We start from the raw sequence: 20,449 nt of genomic DNA on the forward strand, positions 1-20,449 counted from the left end.
ATTGCTGAATTTCAAAAAATTGTTTCTTTGCCACAGGAAAAATTAATTCCTAAAATATCCTTCTAAAGCTAAAAAGGAGTTTATGAAAATAATTAAGGGGATTGAGACATTAAAATATTTTAATGACCTACTTCAGTTTTTGACAGTTTCAGATGTTTGACAGCCCGCCCGTGAAAGGATGAGATGATTAGCACTATCGTACCTCCACCTCCTCCTTGATAATGTTTACATTATTTTTACTTCATTTGTGTCTATAACACACTTTGTTCTCCAATCATAATTCCCCCAGTTGTGTAGTCTTAACTATTTATTAAAATGGATGTGATGCTCACCACCAGTCCTATTACCATAGCTTTTCCATCCCTAAGATTTGTATTTTGGTTCATTTCTTCACTTTGTGATCTTTTGGCTGAATTTCATCACTTTGTGACCTTTTGCCAAAATGGCTCAGAAGGGAGGGCATCAGTATTTCCTGAGTTCTTTCATATTTGAAACCATTTACCTGTGGCCTTCACATTTGAAATTATTATTTTTTACTTTTTATTGAAGTATAGTTGATTTACCAGGTTGTGTTACTTTCAGGCGTACAGCGAAGTGATTCAGTTATACATATACATATATCTATATATGTTATTTTTCAGTTTCTTTTCCATTACAGGTTATTACAAGATATCGAATATAGTTCCCAGTGCTATACAGTAGGTACTTGTTGTTTATCTATTTTATATATAGTAGTGTGTATCTGTTAACCTCACACACCTAATTTATCCTCCCCCCACCTTTCTCCTTTGGTAACCATAATAAGTTTGTTTTCTATGTCTGTGAGTCTGTTTCTGTTTTGTAAATAAGTTTATTTTTATCTTTTCTAGATTCCACCTGTAAGTGTTATCATAGGATATTTGTCTTTCTCTGTCTTACTTCACTTAGTATGATAATCTCTAGGTTGATCCATGTTGCCGCAAATGGCACTATTTTATTCTTTTCTACGACTGAGTAGTGTTCCATTGTATATATATGTACCACAGGTTCTTTATCCATTCATCTGTTGATGGACATTTAGGTTGCTTCCATGTCTTAGCTCTTGTAAATAGTGCTGCAATGAACCCTGGGGTGCATGTATCTTTTCAAATTACAGTCTTCGTCTCTTCCAGATATATGCTCCAGAATGGGACTGCTGGATCATACGGTAACTCAATTTTTAGTTTTTTGAGGAACCCCCATACTGTTCTCCACAGTGGCTGCACCAATTTACATCCTTACCAACAGTGTAGGAGGGTTCCCTTTTCTCCACACCCTCTCCAACATTTATTATTTGTAGATTTTTTGATGATGGTGTGGCCTTTATATCTGAATGACAACCTCGCTGGTGTAATGAATGTTCTTAAACTTTCCCTCAGAACTCTGCTGAACTTGTTCCATTGGCTTCCGTCATTGAAGAGAAACCCAAGGCCATCCAGATTCCCTGCTGCTCATTCCTATTTCAAAAACTTGGTTCATTTCTTTCCTAGATACTTGAAGTATTCTTTCTTTAACTAAATAACTTAACCAGGATGAATGTTAATGTTGACTCTTAAATAATCATAATCAATATTGATTACTGTGTATCAATGTTTCCTGGTTTATAGTGTGTGTCCTTCAGATCTATTTAGTTCTTCTACATTCCATGAAATTTTTCCTGGATTCTCTCTCTGAATACTTTTATTATTCCCTTTTGGTAAATTTTCTACTTGGGATCAGTTACCCAGATTTTGGAGTGGCTTTGTCTATCTGTTCTTGAGTTTGGGGCCCTGGTTCTTTTGCTCTTTTTGACTTCATATCTTCCTTCCTCCCTCTCTCCCTTTTTCTCTCCCTCCTTTTTTTTTGGCCGAGGTAATTTGCACGGCTGTTGCGTCATTTGGGTTTACCTTGCTCCTGGTACTGTGGGCAACCCTATCTACTTGCTCTGAAACCATGCGCGCGAATTCTCTTTTCTGCCCTTCTGATCTTATACAATACCTTCCCCTCACTACCATAGCTTGAGCAAGAATCTTGTGTTTTCTTGGGCCTCTACTCTTGGATTCTATTTCTAAATTTTTTGCCCACTCCTGATAATGTAGAGTGAAACACACCTGAAACTGACTCTAGTTGTAAAAAAGGATGCATTTTGGGCTTCCCTGGTGGCGCAGTGGTTGAGAGTCCGCCTGCTGATGCAGGGGACACGGGTTCGTGTCCCGGTCTGGGAGGATCCCACATGCCGCGGAGCGGCAGGGCCCGTGAGCCATAGCTGCTGAGCCTGCACGTCCGGAGCCTGTGCTCTGCAACGGGAGAGGCCACAACAGTGAGAGGCCTGCGTACCGCAAAAAAAAAAAAAAAGGAAAGGAAGGGAAGAGAAGGGGAGCGGAGGGAATCCTCTAAAGCATGCCAGATCCCCTCAGGCCACCAAGCCCACCACCCTGCGGAGCACCACTACTGGCACCTGCATCTTTCCCACCACCGCAGCTCAGTGGTCTCTGAGCCAGGCTCTGCCTCCCTGTCACTGCACAGGCCCTGCTTGCCGCCCTCCCATAGACACCTGGGTGTTCCTCCACAGACCAAAGCCATCTCTTCCTCGAGTTAAGGGACACTTCAAGATCTCCTCCTCCATGACGCTGGCCCTCCGTTTTTGCCAGTCGTCCCAAGCTCTCCTCTCCCGTGAGGTCTTTCAGTATCATACGTATCACAAAACTTAGTATTTTATTATATTTTGTTTGCTGTTTCATTCATAAATCTTATCTCTTGAACAGCTTCCTAAAAGCTTTAGGACAAAGATATCATTTACTTCTTGGGGATCGTTCCATAACTTTACAACAGAGGGTTTTGTGGACCATTAAAAACAAACAAAACCAGTAAACTGTCCTTGTCTGTGTGGGAGTGTTTTGTCCACCCTCTGTCTTCAGAGAGAAACAACATGTACCTTTCTTTTAAAAAGTCTTCAAACTCTTTGCAGTTCTTGCGGCCATTGTTCAGATGCTGGATGATGGTCTCATAGCCAATGCTGCTGAGGATGTCTGAACTCTGGTGAGAAAAACAACACTGTGTGAGACAGGGAGTGCGGTGACGGCAGCCCCGAGGCCTGAAGCGTGGACAGGGCAGGGCACAGGGAAGCTGGCCATGGGGAGTTGCTGAAACACTTACCTCCAAGGCACATGTGACCAAAAAGGACAAAATAGAAGAAGTTCAGAGTGCATGTAGCTATGGAAGAGTTTTTAAAATTATGAAACCATAGGGCCACGAAACAGGAAGGAAGTGACAGAGGACTGAGAGGCCCATGGACGAGGGAGCTGGCTGGGCTTGGGGCCCCTCCCTGGGTCCCCACATGCCCTGATCAGGCCAGGCAGGGAGCAGGAACTGAGCCCCCTTCCAGCCTTCTGCTGAGTGACCCTCTATCCCACGGGGGGAAACTCAGTTACACCACAGGTCCATTTTAACCAGGGATACACAGTGTTCACTGTGTCCTCACACCTGTCACAGAGCTTGACCCTGACATCTCTTCCCAAAGCCAAGAAGCCTGGTGTGAGGGTCGAGGGCACTGTTGAGCCACGCCCCAGCATTGCGAGAGGGAGGCCGGCTTCCCACTGCAGCAGGAAGCTAAGCCCAGCAGCCAGCAGGCCCCGATGGGCTGGCCCCACTTTGGGGGAAAGGAATTTTTTTAAAATTTTAAGCAGCCATTTATTCCTATTTTATTCTACTACGTGCTCTGGAGTTGGAGGAAGCTGCCTGAGTCTCCCAAAGCAGTAGTCCCGGATGCAGTATATTTTAAAAATCAAAGTGCCCTCAGCTCCCCAAACCAACAAATCAGGAGCTTTAAAGAATACCCCTAAAGTGTCCCCTAATGCGGCTGGTTTCCCGGTTTCTACCCTCCAAATGCATATAATAGGTGGTCTGATCCAGACTCCAGTCCCTTAGGGAGGTTGGTTAGGCTGCCACTGGGTGTGCCCTGGGGAGCTTTGAACTGACCCAGCCCCAGCCTAGCCTCCCTACACTCCATCTGCTGAAGAAGGTTCTTCTGTGCCATTGGGTGGGGGTGGGACCCCCTGAAGATACCTCTCTGCCCAGCCCTGGACACTAGAGAAGCAGGATTTCTCTCTTCCATTTGCTGCCACTCCTCATGGCCTGGCTGAGCAGACAGGGGTCCCAGAGAGACCCAGCAGGACCAAGGCCTGAGGCTGATTTCAACCTCAGAAACTTAACTAGCCATAACTCACACTGCATTTTAAAAAGTGTATTATTATAAGTATAATAAATTTTACACATGGGCATACAAATAAATCTTAGTTAGAAATACATTTAATTCTACGGGTTCTGGCTACTGTTTGAGGATAGATTTCGGCCTCGGGAAGCCTAGAGAAATAGCCTCCACCAAAGCTTCATTTCTCCACCCACCCCCTCCACACACGCCCTTCTGTCTCAGCGGGGTAGGCTTCTAACTGCCCCCCTGAAATGCGGTGCTCAGTGGCAACTCTAAGACGATGCTTACATTATCCCCTCCTGAATCTAAATTCAGTCCCTCCACCCCCGAGGTTTCTGGAAGCCTTTCCTGAGTAGCCCTAATGCTCCCTCTTCTGGACTCTCAGACTGTCCAGCTTCTGAATTTGCTGTTTGCTACCCACCTTGTGAGTAGCCTTGTTGGCCCAACACTACTGCAAGAGCCTGCAGCTTCTCCCAAGTCTCAGACCAGTCCTGCACACACACACACACACATCCAAAACATTTAGCTTAAGATTATGCAAACCAAAGGTCTACAGTAAAATTCTGTGGGATGTAAATGTCTATTGTGTTCCCAGCCAGATGCATTAGAAGAGAACGATGAAAACAAAGGCTCCTGAGTGAATGAACGGGTACAAAGGGTCAATGTCAATATTGGTTTGTGGACGGAAGTGCTTTGATCTTCCCAGAGAAGTACACTTAGGTTCTCTGTTTTTTGATATTCATTTGGAAAAGGTGGTTTCCTTTTTCTTAATTAAGGGTGTGGACACTCTTTGAACTGGGCAGGGAGGGTGGAGCTAGAACAAGATTTCCTGGAAACGAACCAAATCACCAGGCCTCCTCCTGGCCACCAGCCTTGAAAAACCACAACTGCTGCTTCAGAGGAGTGACTGGACTCCAGAGGCAACCAAGAAAGAAAATCTCCAAGAGAAAACAAAGAGTGCCTAAGTCCAAGTGCCAAGAGGCAGGGGATTTGGCCTGGAAACTCCTTCCCATGCTACTCAGAAAGCACTGCTGAGAAGCTCTGACTGGCAGATGCAGAATAAGAGGGCCAAGCAGGAAAGAAAACTGTGTGAGCACCAAGGTGGCACAGCAGATTTGCCACCAAAAATGAGTATGCCAGGGCTTCCCTGGTGGCGCAGTGGTTGAGAGTCCGCCTGCCGATGCAGGGGACACGGGTTCGTGCCCCGGTCCGGGAAGATCCCACATGCCGCGGGGCGGCTGGGCCCGTGAGCCATAGCCGCTGAGCCCGCGCGTCCGGAGCCTGTGCTCCGCAATGGGAGAGGCCACAACAGTGAGAGGCCCGTGTACCGCAAAAAAAAAAAAAAAAAAAGAGTATGCCAAACACATAACTCCATATCCTGCTTCACAGTAGCCCTGACTTCTGTCCCCTAGTTTTCCCATGCTGGTCTCTCCCCATCCTCCAAATGGGCAGTGTACATTTATACCTCAGGACCATTGCACATGATTTTCCCACAGTGGGAATGGCATTTCCTCCATCTTCACTTAAATCCCACCTCTGTTTCAGGGCCACTTCAAATCCCAAGTCCTCTCTGAAATCCTCCTCAAATAATTTGTCCTACAGTCTCCTCTTCCTCTTCAGAGAACCTGGAGTGTTTAATGACATCTCCTCTCATTTGGTTTTTATTATATATTATTTTGTGTCGTTAGTTAACATCTTTTAAAAATTAGTTAAAGCGTATCTGGATTATACCCAACCTTTATCATCCACAATAGCTCCTACATTAATGGTGCTTAAGAAATGTCTGTTAATTGTATGCCAACTACAGACAAGGTACTAAAAAGTTTACAGAGTCAGCATACGATGGAGTTCCTGTAATCAAAGAGACTATCATTCATTTTGGGAGTCAGTAAAAGACACACACATAAAACAAATGTGTATGCATAAAAAAAAATGAGAGACTAAAACAGAGTATAAAAGTATACAGAGAAAATATATAATGAATGAGGTGGAAAAGAGGAAAATAGGCTAGAGTCATCAGAAAAGAGAAGACGTAAGATTTAAATTGAATCTTTTAAAGTGACTGGAATTCACACGAGAAATCAGAAGACATTTCAAACCAACTGACAGTGAAGAAAACAACACATCAAAATTTATGAGATGCAGAAAAACAGTGCTTTTTCTACAGGGAATTTTCCTCTAGGGAAAATCTTCGTATAGGGAAACTTGTAGCTCCAAATGCTAATATTAGACAAGAAAAAAAGTTTTTAAAATTAACGACCTAAGCTTTCACTTTATGGAACTACAAAAAGAAGAACAAATTTAAATTTGCAGTAACTAGAAGAAAGGAAATAAAAATAGTAGAACACAATGAAATACAATAGAAATGGCCAAACAGGGACTTCCCTGGTGGTCCAGTGGCTAAGGCTTCATGCTCCCAATGCAGGGGGCCCGGGTTCGATCCCTGGTCAGGGAACTAGATCCCACATGACACAACTAAGAGTTCGCATGACACAGCTAAAGATTCCGCATGCCACAACTAAAGATTCCACATACCACAACTAAAGATCTCACATGCTGCAACAAAGATCCCATGTGCCACAACCAAGACCCAGCGCAGCCAAATAAATAAAAATAAATTAATTTTTTAAAAAAAGATAAATGGACAAACAATAAAGAAAATTAATGAAACCAAAAGTTAGTCCCTTGAAAAGCTTAATAAAATCGGAAAACCTATAGCTGGGTTGATCAAAAAACAAGAGAGACAGAAAGAAAAAACACAAATTATCAATGTCCTCAGTCTGACAAAGGACATCTACAGAAACCTAGAGCTAACAACTTAATGGTGAAAAGACTGAATACTTTCCTCCTAACAAGGAGGAAATAAAGCAAGAAAAAAATAAAGAACATACTTGTTGGAAAGGAAATAGTAAAACTGCCTTTATTTTCAGACAACATGATTGTATTCACAGAAATTTACTCCCCAAAATGACTAGAACTAATAAATGTAACAGCATTGCAGGGCACAAAGTCAATACACAGAAATCAATTATATTTCTATATACCAGTAGCAAAATCATTTAAATGGCATTAAGGATATAAAATATTCAGGAATATTAAATATTCAGGATATAAATATTTATTCAGGAATAAAATATTCAGGATATAAAATATTCAGGAATAAATGCTTAAATAAATTCAGGAATAAATGCTTAAAAGGTTATACAATACAAGATTTCTTCACTGAAAATTACAATGTTTTGCTGAAAGAAATGAAAATAAAGGTAGACCATGTTTGTCGATTGAAAGAGTAAATATTGTTAAAACATCAATTTTCTCCAAATTGATCTACAGATTCAACACAATCCCATGAAAATCCCAAAAGTCTTTTCTGTAGAAATTTGCCAGTTAGCCTAAAATTTATATGGAATTAAAGGACCTAGAACAAACAGTTTTTTTACATACCACCTGACTTCAAAACTTGCAGGGAAGTTATAGTAATCAAAACAGTACAGTACTGATCTGAGGACAGACAAGTAGATCAATGGAACAGAATACAACCTAGGAATAGACTCACATGTCAATTGACTTTCCAAAAGGTGTCAAAGCCACTCAGTGGGAGAAATGACAGTCTTTTCCACAAGTGGTCCTGGGACAACTGCATAAAGCTGGGGAGAGAAGAGTCTTTGCTCACTGCCCCCACTGCTCCCACTGCACACAAAGCACACACAATTAATGTGCGATGGGTCACAGACTCAGATGCAAAACCAAAATATAAAGTTTTGGTTTATTAGTATAGGCAAATACCTTTGAGGCCTTGAGGCAGGAAAAGATTTCCTAGAGAGGACACAAAAAATACGAACTGCTAAAGAAAAAACTGAAAAACTGGACTTCATCAAAATTAAAAACCTCTGCTCATCAAAGGAGATTATTAAGAAAATTAAATGGCAAGCCACATGCTGGGAGAAGATATTCGCAATACATATGTCTGTCAAAGGACTTGTAACCAGAACATATAAAGAACTTCAAATTAATAAAAATATAAGCAACCCAATAAAAACTGGGCATAATACTTGAACTTCATAAACACTTCATAAAAGATATTTCTTTGGCCAAAAAACTCATGAAAAGTTGCTTAACATGACAGGGAAATTCAAATTAAAGTCACAATGATATCTACTTCATGCCCACTAGAACAGCTGAAATTAAAAAGTCAACACTGAATGTAGGCAAGGATGCTGAACTATCAGAACTCTTATTCTGGGAGTGTGAAAATGGTACAATCATTTTGAAAAAAATGGGAATTTCTCAGAAAGCTAAACATGCACATATCACATGACCCAAAGTTCTACTCCAAAACATTTATCCAAGTGAAAGAAAAACATATGGCCACAAAAAGACCTCTACAAGAAGGTTCATAGGACTTTTACTCACAATAGCCCCAAACTGGAAACAACCCAATGCCTAACAGTCGATGGATGATAAACAATGTGTGGTATATTCATACAATGGAATACTACACAGCAATAAAAAGGAAAGAACTACTGACACTGAAACAACATGGATGAATCTCAAAAACATTATGCTAAGGAAAGATGCTAGATGCAAAAAGTATTTACTGCATGATCCCGTTTATATGAAGTTCTAGGACAGGAAAGCAGTTCTAGGACTTACTTCTATGGTAAAAGAAGTAAGAACAGTGACTGCCTGAGTCAGGGGAGAAATTGAGGGTGGACTGGGAAGAGCCATGAGGGAACTTCCTGGAATGATGGAAACACACCCAATCAAGATCTTTCCATAGAGGTGTGAGTTGTACAGGAATATGCAGTTTTCAAAACTCGATCTGTGTGCTTCATCTTATGTAAATTACACCTCAAAAAATTAAAAGCCCAAAAAAAATTGATTAGGAGTCAGAAGAATAATGGGAGGGAGGCAGTCACTAGAAGGAACAGAGGTAGATAAGCCTTGAAAATTGATCCGGTCTTGGAGTCCCGGGTGAGGCAGGGAGATGAAAAAGAAGGAGGGGCAGATCCAACCACACAGCAACCTCCCAAAGACCCAGAATGTAAGGTTTAATAATGCTCAAATTATAAAGAGGTAAATAGCATTCAAGTTTTTTGTTTGTTTGGTTTTTTTGCATTCAAGTTTTAATCAGTGGATTAGTATTTTAATCATAAAGCCACTTAAGGGACTTCCCTGGTGGTCCAGTGGTTAAGAATCCGCCTTTCAATGCAAGGGACGCAGGTTCAATCCCTGGTCAGGGAACTAAGATCCCACATGCCGTGGGGCAACTAAGCCCATGTGCCGCAACTACTGAGCCCGCGCACCACAACTACTGAGCCCACGCACTCTGGAGCCCTCATGCCCGCAGCTAGAGAGAAGGCTGCACACTGCAGCGAAGATCCTGGGTGCCGCAACTAAGACCCAATGCAGCCAAATAAATAAATTAATTGAAAAAAATAAATAAAGCCACTTAAATTTCTTTAAGACAAAAATTTTGCCAGGTCCAGCAATGAGCACATGTGTGCCGCATCCAGGAGATGTGTGATCCAAAGAATAATAAAAACAGTCTTGCTGTGATGCCAGCAGCCAGTCCAGACCAGGTGGTGGTGTGGGTTCAGAGAAGGAAATCTCCGTGGGCTGCCTGGTGGAGGATAACTCCACTGCCGCCAGCTCCCCCAACCCACCCCTAACACTCAGGTCTGGTCTCCCTCAATCCAGGCACATGTACTCCTCCTTCCTGCCCAGCCCTGAGGCTCATGTTGCAGGGGCCTCTGAGAACTTGTTTCCAGAGACCTTTTCTACCATGTGGCCACTAGGCAGAAGGGGAAGGCAGAGGGGAAGCAAAAGATACCTGCAGCCTCCAAAGCCACCATCAGAATTATGGTGCTACCACCAGAGCGTCCCCACATCCAGTTCTGTGCTGCACCTCACGTCCATCCTATCATGGCATCTGCTACACGGTTTCAGTTTCTCTAGATGTGGGCTCCAAGGACCACCTGTGCCAGAATCACCCAAGCAGCTTGGTAAACGGGCAGTCCCCCAGTTCTCACCCCAGACCTGCTGATTCTGAACCTTGGGTGGGGGAGTCGCCACTTCTTACACTCTTCCAAGGACTGTAATGCCATTTGAGAACTGCTGCCATAGAAATTACAAAAGACGATAGAACAATCATGGCTCCTGCCTTGAGGAAAGCAGGATACTTGCATGTGAAACTAGAGAACACAGCAGAATGGGGCAGGAAAGAATGACTGTTAGTAAATGCAAAGGAGAAGAGGCCAGGGAAGACTCTCCATGGTTTGCATTTTATTTTATAACCTCCAATTTTGAGTAAAAAATGCAAATTGGCATTGGTGCCCTTTGGAAGCCGAGAGAGCCCCATTAGAATGGGGAGAAGGCACTGACTTTGCATTACACACAAAGGTTGAGTTTGTTTGAAGACTGGCCATGGGATGTGTTAATGTACTATACTTTGCATTAAAGGACCACAGTATGCTCCATATAAACACAGTGAGACAGGAGCTATTTCCACGTTTACAGCTGGAGAAAATAAGACACAAGGAAAAGGAGTTCTCCTTATCACTTCCTCCAACCACAATGAAAGATATGAACTCTCAACCAACAATATTATTCAAATCTCCATTATTTATTAAAAGCTATATGGCAACAGAAGACTTGGGATAAAGACCGAGGACTTCATTTTACCTCCCTCTGTTCTCAACCTTGATCTTTCTTTCCTATCTCTTTTACTAGAAGAGGTAAAACTAAATGGATCAAACTCACCTTGTCTGCAAATATGGATTGATTATTGTTAATTAATATTAATAATTCAGGCCAATATACAGTGAATGTTTGCTGTGTTCCAAATAGCATACCAAGTATTTTGCATGGGATATTTTGTTTAATTCTTGTAACAATCCTATGACATAAGTATAATTATTATCTTCATTTTACAGGACAAGAAACTGTGGCTCTGTACTCTGAAACCACTCGACCACACAGCTTCTCTTGTTTGAGGATAAGAACCAAATCTAACTTTTTGCCAGTCAGCCTACTTCCCTACAGTTCTAAATGGGACATACGCAGGCTTTAACGCCACACTTGGGTGTGAGCCCTGGTTCTACCACACACAAGCTATGTGACTTGGAGCTAAGTAGCTCAATCCCTCCTTACTAGACTATAAAATGGGGGTATTGGAAGGACCAAATGAGATAATGTAGTTTGAGTTTATCAAGTGCTTCACAAACTAAAGGAATTAAGGCAGACACATCAAGATTTTTCAAGACCAGGCCACATAAACAAAAAAGCATATGTGTTTGAACAATACAATTTTTTTTTTCACTGAAAGCAGACAACAGTGAAATAAATGTAGCTGTTAGCTATTCAAAAGTAAGTATGTCGCCATCTGAGGAAGCAGCTGGAAAGGTGTCAGGGATACCTCAGCAAAGGATATGGAAACTGCCATTTTCAGGCATGAAAAACCTAAAGTCAAAGTCATTACAGTGGTTGTGCCCTTAAGCCTTCTCTTAAGCAATAATAATGGATTGTGAAGGCAAGAATAAGACCCCACCCCAGTTCCCATGCCAGCCTTGTTCTACGAGCCCACAGCCCCAGCTCTGTCTAGACTGGATCCACACTTGACATTTTCACATGTCTAAGTGTCCCTCCTGTCAAGTCAGCAGGTCAATTACAAAGGCAACTCTACTCAACTGAAAATACTTTAAGTGAAAGATAAACCGGAGAAAGTGTGCAATGCAAAAACTCCACATAGGGAAAAAAAATGACTAGAAGGATGTGCACCCAAATGTTGAAAGCAATTCTCTTCTTAGCATGCTTCCATATTTTCTACATTTTCTATAATATCCTTACATTGCTTTTATAACCTGAAGTCTTTCTCCCTACGTCCATCCCTTAAAGATGGCAAATTGAAGTCTTGTTTCTCTCTCATCTGTTCCCAGGCCCCACTAAAATAACAAATGATCCACAGCAACAGCAGAAAATAGGAAAGGGCCCAATGAGGAAGGTGCACATTTGTAGGAATTTCTGTAATATAAAAAACAGATAGGACTAGATGGGCAGGGTCAGAAGCCAGTATTCCAAACTACACAAAACAGAAGAAAGTCCACAAACATTCCCAGCAAAGCCCTAGAAAATCCCAAGCTCAAATCAGCAGGGGCTGAAACTGGAGCAGCCATGGAAATACCGGGAGGGTGTCTGTAGGACACCGAGAACCCAGCCAGTGCCCTGCCCCAGAGCAGCTAACTCTGAATTTTGTACCAGAGCCACAGCTGGTGAGGACTCCACCCTGCAGCAGGCTCCTCGCAAGGGCACAAAGACCAGAACGGCAATGGGGCACTGTCCCTAGGCACCATCAAAGCTTGCACACTAAAAATTGAAGGAAAAAAAGGTTCTGTACCATTATCAAGTCCTGTAAATACCCTTCACTTCCAGGGTAACACCTTTCCCACTTTCTTACTCCAGACAGAGGCAAAAATATCAGAAATTGTCATTATTTTTAGATTATATAATTATCTACTTGGAAACCAGAGATTATCAAGTGAAAAGCTAGGAACTGAATTAAATATTTTTTAAAAAATCAACAGTTTTCTTATAAATCAATAATAACCACTTAAAATGTAGTTTAAAACACAAAATCCTATTCATAATGCCAATAAAACCTATAAAATACCTAGGAATAAGCCTTTTTGAAGGAAAAATATAAAACATTACTAAAAAAATACAAAGATCTCAAAACATTTAGAAATACATCCTACTCCAAGATGGGAAAGTCCAATATTGGAAAGATTCAATTCTCCCCACATAACCTATCAAGTTAAAATAATTTCAATCAAGGGACTTCCCTGGTGGCGCAGTGGTTAAGAATCCGCCTGCCAATGCAGAGGACACAGGTTTGAGCCCTGGTCCAGGAAGATCCCACATGTCACGGAGCAACTAAGCCCGTGCGCCACAACTACTGAGCCCACGTGCCACGACTACTGAAGCCCGCGCCCCTAGAGCCTGTGCTCCTCAACAGGAGAAGCCACCACAGTGAGAAGACTGTACACCACAATGAAGAGTAGCCCCCACTCACTGCATCTAGAGAAAGCCCACACACAGCAACGAAGACCCAATGCAGTCGAAAATAAATAAATACATTTCTAAATAACGATAATTTCAGTCAAAATCTTAATGGAATTTCTTTTTAAATTTAAGTTCATTCTAAAACCAACCTAATATGACCCAGCAATCCCACTACTGGGTATATACCCTGAGAAAACCATAATTCAAAGAGTCAGGTACCACAATGTTCATTGCAGCTCTATTTACAATAGCCAGGACATGGAAGCAACCTAAGTGTCCATCAACAGATGAATGGATAAAAAACAAATACCGTATACTAACACATATATATGGAATCTAAAAGTAAAAAAAAAAAAAGGTTCTGAAGAACCTAGGGGCAGGACAGGTATAAAGACTCAGATGTAGAGAATGGACTTGAGGACACAGGGAGGGGGAAGGGTAAGCTGGGACAAAATGAGAGCGTGGCATGGACATATATACACTACCAAATGCAAAATAGCTAGTAGTGGGAAGCAGCCACATAGTACAGGGAGATCAGCTTGGTGCTTTGTGACCACCTAGAGGGGTGGGATAGGGAGGGTGGGAGGGAGACGCAAGAGGGAGGAGATATGGGGATATACGTATACATATAGCTGACTCACTTTGTCATACAGCAGGAACAAACACAACATTGTAAAACAATTATACTCCAATAAAGATGTTAAAAAAATAAATAAAGCAAAGAAGAATTTTTGGGGGAAAAAATTTAAAAACAACCTAAAAAGAATAAGTGAATGAAAATAGACCCTAAAATGTTGAAAAGATGAATAAGTGAAGACTTACCCTACCATGCAAAAATGAGTATAAGTAATCAAAAATTTTCAAAGTACTATGTTATGACATTGAGAACTGATAATCAGGTAAGTAAAATACAAACAACAGTCCAGGAATGGCCTTATGTATGTATGGGGATTTAATATATGATAAAGGAAGCATTTACAACCAGAAAGAAAATGATGCCTTGTTCAATAAATATTATTGTAACAATGACTGTTCATTTTGCCAAAAACTAAATATAGAGCCCTTTCTAACACAGCACTCTAAAATAAGTATCTGATGAATTAAAGATCTAAACATGGAAATCACAAACATGTAAAAAGAAAATATAGAATGTATATATTTTTAAAATATTGAGGTAAGAGATTTTTTTCTAAGTATGACTCCAAACTTAGAAGAAAAGACTAACAGATTAGCCTATTCTGAAAATAGGGTTTACCAAAATTGACACCATTTGAGATAGAAAGCTGAGAAAGGCCAATTTCCTTAGAAGAAACAGAGAAAGTAATCAAGGAGCAGAAAAAAGCAACATAACTGGATGTTTTTACAGGAGAATGGAACTCTACCGAATCTTCAGGAAAAAAAACATATTTCTAAGGTCCATAAATTGATCGGGAATGAAAGACAATGTATTAGTTCACTTTATAAAGCAAGTATAAAACAATACTTAAGCTCGATAGAGTAAAAAAAGAAACTTACTAATATCATTTATGAATATTAATCAAAAAGTACTAAATAAAATATTAGCAAAAATAATCCATTACCACATTAAGAAGAGACTATACCATGACTGAGTGGGACTTATTCCAAGAATGAAAAGTTGGTTGAATATGAGGAAATTTATTAACCTAATAAGTCATTTTAATAAATCAAAAAGAAAAATCATCTGGATAGCTACATGTAAAAGAATAAAATTAGAACATTCTCTAACACCAGATACAAAAATAAACTTAAGATGGATTGAAGACCTAAATGTAAGACTGGAAACTATAAAACTCCTAGAGGAGGGTGGGAGGGAGGGAGACACAAGAGGAAGAGATATGGGGATATATGTATATGTATAGCTGATTCACTTTGTTATAAAGCAGAAACTAACACACCACTGGAAAGCAATCATACTCCAATAAAGATGTTAAAAAAAAAGAAAATAAGAAAAAAAAAAAAAGAAATACAAGGAAGACAGCAAATGCCAACACCACAATTCTTCCTCAGGAATTTGTCATCTTGTCTGTCATCTTAAAGGGTGCCCTATTATACTGTTCACATGCTGTATATTTGTTAGTCCTACTTTACAGAACATCACAATGGTTCTTTTGTTCTTTTATTATCTTATATATGTATTTGGCATTAAATTTGATATCATGAAAAATATAAAAATAAACAAATGGGACCTAACTTTCCTTTGCATGGCAAAGGAAACCATCAACAAAACCAAAAGACAACCTACTGAATGGGAGAAAATATTTGTAAATGATATGACCAATAAGGGGTCAATATCCAACATATATGAACAGTTCATACAACTCAACATCAAAAAAAAAAAAACCCGATTAAAAAATGGGCAGAAGAACTGAATAGACATTTTTCCAAAGAGGAAATGCAGATGGCCTACATGAAAAGATGCTCAACATTGCTAATCATCAGGGAAATGCAAATCAAAACCACAATGAGATATCACCTCACACCTGTCAGAACGGCCATCATCAAAAAGAACACAAATAACAAATGTTGGCAAGGATGTGGAGAAAAGGGAACACTTGTACACTGTTGGTGGGAACACAAATTGGTGCAGCTACTGTGGAAAACAGTATGGAGATTTCTCAAGAAACCAAAAATTGACCCAGCAATTCCACTCCTAGGTATATATATGAAAAAAAAACAAAAACACTAAGTCGAAAAGATACACGCACCCCATTGTTTCTAGCAGCATTATTTACAATTGCCAAGATATGGATGCAACCTAAGTGTCCATCAACAGATGAATGGATAAAGATGATGTGATACACACACACACACACACACACACACACACACACACACAACAAAATATTATTCAGCCATAAAAAAGAATGAAAATTTTCCATGTGCAGCAATGTGGATGGACTTGGAGGGCATTATGCTAAGTGAAATAAGTCAGAGAAAGACAAATACTGTATGATATCACTTATACACTTATATGTGGAATCTAAAAAATACAATAAACTAGTTAATATAACAAAAAAGCAGACTCACAGATACAGAGAACAAACTAGTGGTTACCAGTGAGGAGCAGGAACAGGAGAGTGGCAATACGGAGATGGGGGTTGGGAGGTACAAATTATTAGGTATAGAACGGGTTGCAGGGATGTGCTGTGCAGCCCGGGGAATATAGCCAATATTTTTTTTTTCTTTTGCAGTACGCGGGTCTCTCACTGTTGTGGCCTCTCCCGTTGTGGAGCACAGGCTCCGGACACGCAGGCTCAGCGGCCATGGCTCACGGGCCCAGCTGCTCCATGGCATGTGGGATCTTCCCAGACCGGGGCACAAACCTGTGTCCCCTGCATCGGCAGGCGGACTCTCAACCACTGCGCCACCAGGGAAGCCCTATAGCCAATATTTTGCAATGGCTATAGATGCAATGTAACCTTTGGGAATTGTGGATAACTATGTTGTGCATCTGTAAATTGTGTGGCATTATGCAACATCTATGCTTCTAAAAAATAAAATTAAAAAAAAAAGAAAATCATGACTTTCTCCATAGACGTAGACTGAATAATGGACCCCAAAGATACCTAGGTCTTAATCCCTGGACTCCATGAATTTTATCTTTTATGGAAAAAGAGTCTTTGCAGATATGATTAAGTTAAGGATATTGAAATAGGGAGATTATCCTGGATTAGCTGGGTGGGCCCTAAATGCAATCACAAATGTTCTTCTAAGAGACAAGCAGAGGGAGATTTGACACAGAAAAGGAAAAAGCATGTGACCATGGAGGCAAGATTGAGTAATGTGACCACAAGCCAAGAAACCCCAACAGCCACCAGAAGCTGGAAAAGATGAGGAATTGATTCTCTCCTAAAACTTCCAGAGGGAGTGTGGCCCTGCTGACACTTTGATTCCATCTCAGTGAAACTGATTTGGGACTTCTGAACTCCAGGACTGTAAGAGAATACATTTCTGTTGTTTTAAGCCACCAAGTTTGTGGTGATTTGTTACAGCAGTCGCAGGAAAGTAATGTAAGGCCAAAAAAGATTTTGACAGTATTCAACACCCATTTCTGATTTTAAAAGAAAGTCAAGAAAATAGGAATTGATGGTACTCTCTTAAGATGAATATACTGAATATATATTCATGCCCATATCTCCACTACTTTATACTGGAGGTATTAACCAATACAGTTTGAGAAGATAAATCAATTAGAAGCATAAGAGTAGGAAAAGAAATAAAACCGTCTTTACTTGCAGATAATATAATACAAATAGAAAGATTCTGTCATTAAAATGTCAGTTCTTAGTTAATTTTAAAACGCAATGCTGGGGAATTTCCTGGTGGTCCAGCGGTTAGCACTCGGCACTTTCATTGCAGGGGCCCTGGTCCGGGAACTAAGAACCCTCGAGCCACGCAGTGCAGCCAAAGAAACACAACATAATATTATCCCAATAAAAATACCAACAAGTAATTGTTTTTTTTTTTTTTTTTTTGCAGTACACGGGTCTCTCACTGTTGTGGCCTCTCCCATTGCAGAACACAGGCTCCGGACGCACAGGCCCAGCAGCCATGGCTCACAGGCCTAGCCTCTCCGCGGCATGTGGGATCTTCCCAGACCGGGGCACGAACCAGTGTCCCCTGCATTGGCAGGCAGACTCTCAACCACTGCGCCACCAGAGAAGCCCCAACAAGTAATTTTTTACATAGTAAACAAAGTTCACATGGAAAACATAAAAATACAAAAATAGCAAGGAAAAAACTGACAAAAGTTATGAGGGAAGCCAGCCCTACCAGACATTTAAACATATTATAAATGCTATATAATTAAAACAGTGTGGTATTGGTGCATAAATAGCCACACAGACCAGTGGAATGGAATATAAAATCCAGAAATAGACCCAAGTACACAGAGAAATTTAATATATGCTAAAGGTAGCTTCTCACATCACTGGGGCAAAAATGGAATTTTTCATAAGTGGTTCTGGGACAACTGTTAGCCACTTAGAAAATGATAAAAATAGATCCAAACCCCAAACTATATACAAGAAATTCAAAATAGATCAGAGATCTTAATGGAAAAACATGAAACCACACAAGTACTAGAAGTAAACATTCAAAAAGGTTTTCTAATCATAACAAAATCCAACTGCATTAAAAGTTTCATAAATTTTATCACCTACGGAATTCCCTGGCAGTCCAGTGGTTAGGACTACACACGTCCACTGCAGGGGGCATGGGTTTGATCTCTGGACGGGAAACAAAGATCCCGTATGCTGCAGCATGGACAAAAAAAAAAAAAAAACTTGATCACCTAAAAAGAAAAACTTTTCATAGTAAAAATAACAATTAAGACACACCTCTTAGATAGCCTCATCCACCAGAGGGCAGACAGCAGAAGCAAGAAGAACTACAATCCTGCAGCCTGTGGAACTAAAACCACATTCACAGAAAGATAAACAAGATGAAAAGGCAGAGGGCTATGTACCAGATGAAGGAACAAGATAAAACCCCAGATACACAACTAAATGAAGCAGAGATAGGCAACCTTCCAGAAAAAGAATTCAGAATAATGATAGTGAAGATGATCCAGGATCTCAGAAAAAGAATGGAGGCAAAGATCGAGAGGATGCAAGAAATGTTTAACAAAGTCCTAGAAGAATGAAAGAACAAACAAACAGAGATGAACAATACAATATCTGAAATGAAACTACACTACAAGGAATCAATAGCAGTATAACTGAGGCAGAAGAATGGATAAGTGACCTGGAAGACAGAATGGTGGAATTCACTGCCATGGAACAGAAAAAAAAAAAAAAAATGAAAAGAAATGAAGACAGGGCTTCCCTGGTGGCGCAGTCGTTGAGAGTCTGCCTGCCAATGCAGGGGACGTGGGTTCGTGCCCCGGTCCGGGAAGATGCCACATGCCACGGAGCAGCTGGGCCTGCGAGCCATGGCCACTGAGCCTGCGTGTCCAGAGCCTGTGGTCCGCAACGGGAGAGGTCACAACAGTGAGAGGCCCGCGCAAAAAAAAAAAAAAGAAATGAAGACAGCCTGAGAGACCTCTGGGACAACATTAAACGCAACAACATTCGCATTATAGAGGTCCCAGAAGGAGAAGAGAGAGAGAAAGGACTAGAGAAAATATTTGAAGAGATTATAGTCGAAAACTTCCCTAACATGGGAAACGAAATAGCCACCCAAGTCCAGGAAGCACAGCAAGTCCCATACAGGATGAACCCAAGGAGAAACACGCTGAGACACATATTAATCAAATTGGCAAAAATGAAAGACAAAGAAAAATTATTGAAAGCAGCAAGGGAAAAATGACAAATAACATACAAGGGAACTCCCATAAGGTTAACAGCTGATTTCTCAGCAGAAACTCTACAAGCCAGAAGGGAGTGGCATGATATACTTAAAGTGATGAAAGGGAAGAACCTACAACCAAGATTACTCTACCCGGCAAGGATCTCATTCACATTTGATAGAGAAATCAAAAGCTTTACAGACAAAAGCAAAAGCTAAGAAAATTCAGCACCACCAAACCAGCTCTACAACAAATGCTAAAGGAACTTCTCTAAGTGGGAAACACAAGAGAAGAAAAGGACCTACAAAAACAAACCCAAAACAATTAAGAAAATGGTCATAGGAACATATATATCAATAATTACCTTAAACGTGAATGGATTAAATGCTCCAACCAAAAGACATAGGCTTGCTGAATGGATACAGAAACAAGACCCATATATATGCTGTCTACAAGGACCCACTTCAGACCTAGGGACACATACAGACTGAAAGTGAGGGGATGGAAAAAGATATTCCATGCAAATGGAAATCAAAAGAAAGCTGGAGTAGCAATACTCATATCAGATAAAATAGACTTTAAAATAAAGAACGTTACAAGAGGCAAGGAAGGACACTACATAATGATCAACGGATCAATCCAAGAAGAAGATATAACAATTATAAATATATATGCACCCAACATAGGAACACCTCAATACATAAGGCAACTGCTAACAGCTATACAAGAGGAAATTGACAGTAACACAATAATAGTGGGGGATTTTAACACCTCACTTACACCAATGGACAGATCAACCAAAATGAAAATATATAAGGAAACAGAAGCTTTAAATGACACAACAGACCAGATAGATTTAATTGATATTTATA

At 40.6% G+C, this 20,449-nt stretch overlaps 1 protein-coding gene across 2 annotated transcripts in view; it reads right to left on the reverse strand.

Moving 5' to 3' along the window:
- Positions 1 to 20,449, reverse strand: part of PSTPIP2 (proline-serine-threonine phosphatase interacting protein 2) — an 82,150-nt gene that overhangs the window by 30,343 nt on the left and 31,358 nt on the right. For both annotated transcript variants that reach the window (XM_027118409.1, XM_027118408.1), the window contains exon 2: positions 2,933 to 3,033. In XM_027118409.1, the coding sequence (XP_026974210.1) occupies positions 2,933 to 3,033 (101 nt within the window). The remainder of the gene's footprint in view (positions 1 to 2,932; positions 3,034 to 20,449) is intronic.

Source organism: Aethalodelphis obliquidens, unplaced genomic scaffold (genome assembly GCF_003676395.1).
Source record: "Aethalodelphis obliquidens isolate GAN/ISIS:26980383/991018 unplaced genomic scaffold, ASM367639v1 scaffold19, whole genome shotgun sequence".
Taxonomy (NCBI): Eukaryota; Metazoa; Chordata; class Mammalia; order Artiodactyla; family Delphinidae; genus Aethalodelphis; species Aethalodelphis obliquidens.